The sequence below is a fragment of the Bison bison genome, unplaced genomic scaffold (assembly GCF_000754665.1).
Source record: "Bison bison bison isolate TAMUID 2011002044 unplaced genomic scaffold, Bison_UMD1.0 scf7180017864451, whole genome shotgun sequence".
Classification (NCBI taxonomy): Eukaryota; Metazoa; Chordata; class Mammalia; order Artiodactyla; family Bovidae; genus Bison; species Bison bison.
This window is the reverse complement of record NW_011495013.1, coordinates 7,838,623-7,845,863: the sequence shown is the minus strand read 5'-3', so window position 1 is coordinate 7,845,863 and position 7,241 is coordinate 7,838,623. Positions and strand designations below refer to the sequence as shown.

At 38.7% G+C, this 7,241-nt stretch overlaps 1 protein-coding gene across 5 annotated transcripts in view; it reads left to right on the top strand.

Annotated features, from left to right (window-relative positions):
• The window catches only part of TEC (tec protein tyrosine kinase), a 170,350-nt gene that overhangs the window by 157,008 nt on the left and 6,101 nt on the right, over nt 1-7,241 (top strand). For all 5 annotated transcript variants that reach the window (XM_010858892.1, XM_010858890.1, XM_010858891.1 and 2 more), the window contains exons 12-14: nt 292-366; nt 1,108-1,279; nt 1,402-1,618. In XM_010858892.1, coding sequence (XP_010857194.1) covers nt 292-366; nt 1,108-1,279; nt 1,402-1,618 — 464 coding nt within the window. The remainder of the gene's footprint in view (nt 1-291; nt 367-1,107; nt 1,280-1,401; nt 1,619-7,241) is intronic.

Here is a 7,241-nt window from a genome sequence, read left to right as displayed (position 1 = left end):
CTTGTGCGGCCCTGCAATAAACCTTTCTCTGCTCCAAACTCTGATGTTTTGGTTTGTTTGGCCTCACTATGCATCAGCCACACAGACTTGCTTTTGACAACGTAGGATCATCTTCCTTCCCTCCTTCCTTTACTTTTTGCCGGGATATAGCACAGGGCTGTATGTACATACAGAAGACAAGCAGTAAGTGAATAAAGGAATGACTTCTGTGGGTGAATTTCTAGTTTAGTGTTTTACTATGCAGAATGATTCAGAGTGAATTCAATTGCAGTACTTCTCTTTGATTTCTAGGACTTGTCACAAGGCTGCGGTACCCAGTCAGCACAAAGGGGAAGAATGCACCAACCACTGCGGGGTTCAGCTACGGTAACTCCTTTCGCAGTTGTGTGGGTCATTTTTCTTGTAAAGAACCCATTATCACAAGGCCAGTTTAGATGTGTAGAATTCCACATATGGAACTGTTTTTATAGAAGTTTATAGTCTGAAATGTTAGATGATTATACTTAAGAGCTGTAGTAACCCTAGGTTTTCTGTTTTCATCATTATTGATTATTTGGCAAAAAAAAAAAAAAAAAAACAAAAAACCCGCCTGTTTGTGAAAATGAAGCATTACCATGTTGCTTCTAAATTATATCAAAGTCTTCCTGGGTCTCAATGGGCTCGGTTGGCTACTCACAGGAATGTAAAGATGGAGGTTAGTAGAGAAGAGATCCAACTTGATTGTGCTACTGGCGAAACTCTTTCCAACTTGATGGACTTGAAAAAAAAAAAACTGAAGGAGAGGAATGGTAAAGGAGGAGGTATTTGTTTAAAAAAAAAGAGGTACCGTTCTTTCATGCTCCATTATTAGCTGATGATGCAGCATCTTCTTTCCTTCTTCGGTTCACTTTGCTTTTATTGCGACAGCTGAGAATGGGTCCATCCTCCTAGAGAGTAGAAAGCCACCTTCTGGGGTTTACCTGCAGGTTGCAAGTCTGCTCGCTGTTTTACCAGTACTAGTATTAACTGTATAATTTTTAGATTGACTTCAGTTATAGTTTGTTTCTCACTGATTTTTACTGTGTTCTCCTGCTTAAATTTTAACCACTTTCTCCTTCTGTCTCACAGAAAAATGGGAGATTAACCCTTCAGAGCTGACCTTTATGAGGGAGTTGGGGAGTGGACTGTTCGGAGTGGTAAGGCTTGGCAAGTGGCGAGCTCAGTACAAAGTAGCCATCAAAGCTATTCGGGAAGGTGCCATGTGTGAGGAAGACTTCATAGAAGAAGCTAAAGTGATGATGTACGTTTCTGTGTTTTTTTCTGGTTCCCCTTTCTGTATTCAGAAGTGGCCCCTTGCCAGCTAACACCCCTGGTGGTTTCTTTCTCCGCAGTAACTCTCTGTATGCTTAACTTCCCTCCCAGGAAACTGACACACCCGAAGTTAGTACAACTTTATGGTGTATGCACACAGCAGAAACCCATTTACATTGTTACCGAGTTCATGGAGAGGGGATGCCTTCTGAATTTCCTCCGCCAGAGACAAGGCCATTTCAGTAGAGACATGCTGCTGAGCATGTGTCAAGATGTGTGTGAAGGGATGGAGTACCTGGAGAGAAACAGCTTCATCCACAGAGACCTGGTAATCATACCACCTGCTTTCCTGTCCCTGGCCAAATTCCTTTGTAATCTGGGTCAGCAGTTCAGTTCAGTTCAGTCGCTCAGTCATGTCTGACCCTTTGCGACTCCATGGACTGTAGCATGCCAGACTTCCCTGTCCATCATCAATTCCTGGAGCTTGCTCAGACTCATGTCCATCGAGTCGGTGATGCCATCCAACCATCTCATCCCCTTCTCCTCCCACCTTCAATCTTTCCCAGCATCAGGGTCTTTTCCAATGAATCAGTTCTTTGAATCAGGTGGCCAAAGTATCAGAGTTTCAGCTTCAGCATCAGTCCTTCCAATGAATATTCAGGACTGATTTCCTTTAGGATTGACTGGTCAGATCTCCTTGCAGTCCAAGGGACTCTCCAGAGTCTTCTCCAACACCACAATTCAAAAGCATCATTTCTTTGGCGTTCAGCTTTCTTTATAGTCCAACTCTCACATCCATACATGACCACTGGAAAAACCATAGCTTTGACTAGTCTACTGGAAAAACCATAGCTTTGTCAGCAGACAAGCAATGATTTATTCATACCCAAGTTTTGTTCTCAACAGTATTTCACCATTATTTTTAAATGTGGTAAATTTAACTTGCCTGGTAGTTTTAACAGAAAGATCTTGTTAAATCTAATACATGTAGTATATATAGTTACAGAGGTCGTATTTCCAAGTTAATAACCATGCACTGATATTTGATCTTCACAAGAATCTCATGAGGTAGCCAGTGATAACAGATTTTCTGACCACCATTGTCTTATATAAGAAAATTAGCATCAGAGAAATGAGATAATTTGCATATGGTGAAAAATGGGTAAGTTAAGGGTTGACTCATCTTTTGACTTAATACTAAGGTCTTTTCTAGACTAGAAGAAGAAACTATTATGTAACAAAAATCCTTTGGTTCATTTTCTTCATTGGGAAGAGATGGAGGGCCATGTTAATAACTCCAGAAAATATCAGTAATCTTTTACTGGTTCTAAATGATTATGATAGAGACACTTCTAGATTTTCCTCTGTCTTATTCTGTCTCCCTTTCTCCTCCATTCTTTTTTCTTTCTCTTTTTCTTCTCTGCCTGTTATTGCCCAGTGTGTCTATTTTCAGTATGTTGGTAGAACTGTTAGTTCCTGTTAAAGTGTACAACCCTCTATTATTAACTTAGTGATCATGCTATGTCTTAGATACTCAGAACTTATAACTGAAAGTTTGTACCCTTTGACCAACAGCTCTTCATTTCCCCTATCCCGCAACCCCTGGCAGTCACCAGTATACTCTCTCTTTATAAGAGTTCTGTTCTTTTTCCCCTGCTTAGATTCCATGTATAAGTGATACCATACAGTGTTTGTCTTTCTCTGACTGACCTATTTCACCTGACATAGTTTATTCCAGATTCATCCACGTTGTTGCAACCGATGGGATTTCCTTCTTTTTTATGGTTGAATAATGTTCCATTCTGCATGCCTGTGTGTGTGTAGTTATATACGTGTGTGTGTGTATATATATATGTATGCATGTATATGTACACACAGGTGTATACGCACACACATACACTACACATGCATGCAGAATGGATGTGTATATACATACGCACACACATATATACACACACACACCACGTTGTCTTTATTCATTCACCCATTGATGGACACTTACGTTGTTACCATATCTTGACTATTGTGAATAGTGTTGCTATGTATATGGGAGTGCAGATGTTTCTTTAAGATACTAATTTTGTTTCCTTTGGATATGTACTCATAAGTGGGATTGCTGGTTCATATGGTAGTCCATTTTTAATTTCTTGAGGAACCTCCATACTGCTTTCCATAGTGGCTGTACCAATTTGCATTTCCACCAACAGCATACAAGGATTCCTCTTTGTCTACCTTTTATATTTCTTGCTAGTGTTGTCATCTTGTGTTTTTGTTGTCGTAATTCTAATAGGTGTGAAGTGATATCTCATTGTAGTTTTGATTTGCATTCCCCTGATGGTTTGTGGTGTTGAGCCCCTTTTCGTATATATATTGACCATTGTGTGTCTTTTTTTTTTTGTTTGCTGTGCCATGTGGCATGCAGGATATTAGTTCCCTGACCAGGGATTGAATCCATGCTCCCTGCAGTGCAAGTGCAGAGTCCTAACCAGTGGACCACCAGGGAATTCCCTTGTGTGTCTTTTTTGATGAATTAGGTATTCTGTCCTCTGCCCATTTTTCAATTGAATATTTGCTTTTTTTTTTGCTATTGAGTTGAATGAGTTCCTTATTTATCTTAGATATTAACGCTGTATCAGATGAATGGTTTACAAACATTTTTTCCTATTCTGTAGTTTGCCTTTTCATTTTGCTGCTTGTTTCCTTTGTTGTGAAAAAGCTTTTCAGTTTGGTGTAGCCTAGTTAGTTTATCTGTGCTTTTGTTGCCATGCTTTGGTGTCATCCAAAAGTTAATTTTGTGTATGGTGTAAGGTTAGGGTCCAAGTTCATTATTTTGCATATGGATATTTGAATTTCCCAGCCCCATTTGTGGAAGAGATTATCCTTTCCCTATTGTGTGTCTCGGTGCCCGTGTTAAAGATTATGTAACCGTACATGTGTGGGTTTAGTTCCAGTTTCTCTGTTTCTGTTCTGTTGGTCTATGTTTCTCTTTTTGTGCCTTCACCATACTGTTTTGATTACTGTATTTCTGTAATCTGGTTCAAAATCAGGAAGTGTGATGCCTCCAGCTTTATTATTTTTCAAGATTCTTCTGGCTATTCAAGATCTTTTGTAGTTCCATATGAATTTTAGGATGATTTTTTATACTTCTATGAAAAATGCAGTAGAATGTTGATAGGGTTGCATTTCATCTGTAGATAATTTTAGGTAGTATGGACATTTTGACAGTTATTAATTCTTCCACTCTGTGAACACGGGCCACCTTGTCACTTAATTGTGTCTTCTCAGTTTCTTTCATCAGTCTTACAGTTGCCAATGTACAAGTCTTTCACCTCCTTGGTTAAATTTATTCCTACATATGTTCATGTTCTTTGTACTATTGAAATTCACTTGGTTTCTTAATTTCTCTTAAATTTATTCCTACATATGTTAATGTTTTTTGTACTATTGAAATTCACTTGGTTTCTTAATTTCTCTCAGTTCATTGTTAGTGTATAAAACAAAACTGATTTTTCTGTTTATTTTGTATCCGACAACTTTACTGAATTCTTTTATTTTTTTAACAGTTTTTTAGTGGAGTCTTTATAGTTTTCTATATATAAGATCATGTCATCTGCAAACAGCAACAGTCTTACTTTTCTGTTCTAGTTTGGATGCCTTTTATTTTCTTTTCTCCTCTTGTTCTGGCTACGACTCCCAAGTACTGTATTGAAAAGAAGTGACAAGAGTGGGCATCCTTGTCTTGTTCTGAATCTTGGAGAAAATGCTTTTAGCTTTTCCCCATCGAGTATGTTGTTAGCTGTGAGCTTGTAATATATGTTTTTATTCTGTTGAAGTATATTACTTCTATGAAGTACATTACTTCTAATTTGTTGAGAGTTTTTAATCGTGAAATCAAGGGATATTCAGTTTTGTCAAATGCTTTTTCTGTGTCTATTGAGATAATCATTTTTATCCTTCCTTCTGTTAGTGTGGTTCCTCGCATTTTTTGATTTGCATACGTTGAACTATCCTTGTATCTCAGGATTAAATACCACTGGATTATAGCATACGATCATTTTAAATGTGCTATTGAATTCTGTTTGCTAATATTTTGTTGAGGATCTTTACATCTGTGTTCACCAGGGATATTGGCCTATAATTTTGTTTTCTAGTGTCCTTATCCTGCTTTGGTGTTAGGGTAATGTCAACCTTATTAAATGAGATTGGAAGTGTACCTTTTAAAAAATTTTGGAAGAACTTGAGAACTCAAATTTGGTGTTAATTCTTCTTTAAATGTTTGATAGATTTCACTAGTGAAATCATCTAGCCCTGGGCTTTTCTTTCACAAAACTTAAAAATTTATTTATTTATTTTGGCTATACTGGGTCTTCATTGCTGCACATGGCTTTCTGTAACTGTGCTGAGTAGGGTCTGTTCTAGTCCAGTGCATGGGCTTCTCATTCAGTGGTTTCTGTTGTTGGAGAGCGTGGGCTCTAGGGCACGTGGGCTTTAGTAGTTGCTGTGCAGGGGCCTAAGAGCACAGACTCGGCAGTTGTGGCACATGGGCTCAGTTGCTTTATGGCATGTGGGATCTTCTCGGACCAGGGATTGAACCCACGCCCCCTGCATTGGCAGGCGGATTCCCAGTCACTGAACAAAACTTTTAAAGACTACATTTTATGATAGGGGCAAAGGACTTTTCAAACTTGAAGATGTGAAAAGGTGGTGGGGTGGGGGGGCTTCCCTGGTAGTCCATTGGTTAAGAATCTGTCTTGCAATACAGTGGACACTGGTTTGATCCTTGGTCCTGGAAGATCCCACATGTTGCAGAGTAACTAAGCTTGAGTGCTGCAACTACTGAGCCCACGCTCTGGAGCTTGCGAGTTGCAACTGTTGAGCCCAAGAGCCCTCGAGTCTCAGAGTCCCACAGCAGGAGAAGCCACTGCAGTAAGAACCCTGTGCACCACCAACTAGAGCGTAGCCCCCACTTGCTGCAACTAGAGAAAACCCATGCTCAGCAACGAAGGCCCAGTGCAGCCAGGAAATAAATAAATTAAAAAATTTAAAAGGAAGATGTGATATGTGTAGCATTAGTTATTGTTATTATTATGTGCAGTGATGATAAAGAACATCTCTTTGTCATATTGAAACTTGTGAACTTAGCACCTTCCTCTTTCTTACACTTGTAAAACTGATGGAAATCTGTAGTCTACATGGGTAGGACAGATTACACCTCTTTATACATATCACATCTTGGTGAAGGCAATTTTAATATCTTTGTGCCTGTGATACTGACATCAGTAGGGTATGTTTTTATCATTCCTTAAGGAAGATTCTGATGGTTCTGTCTCCTGGGTGAGGAATCCTGGTGACCATCATGTAAAGGCACTATAGGATATCTTTACAGGAAGATGGAGATAACCCAGAGAATGGGCATTAAGTAATACTTTAAAAGAAACACTTAAAACACATTCAACAGGAAATAACCTCATTTAAGTGGAATTTTCCATGCACAGAGAACAAAATTCTGAAGCAACAGGAAGAAAAATACATTCTTACCCTATGGCTTTAGCATTTTAAATGATTGTCATCATGTCCTCCTTCTGAGAGATACTATGTGTTATTCCAAACTATTTTCTTGAACCTTGTAACCTTAAAGCGTGGGCAAGAAAATCTAAATAAACTAGAATTGTATTTGTCATAAGTGATAAAGCAAACTATATTATGCAGGGCTGTTCTTTTGACTGGGGTAGGGAAGACCAATCATTGAGCAAAACCACTGGGTAAAAGATTTTCACCCATCACTGTGGTGGTTGTGTGTTATATAGCTCACCTAGTAAGAACCTGAATTAAGGACCTTAAGAGATGTTGTTACTAGCAATAAGAAAATCAGGTAATTTAATAAGAATAGCAAAAAGCTGGTTGACCCTTCTATTAGTCGTTAGCTGCGACAGTTGGCAGAGATTATGTAA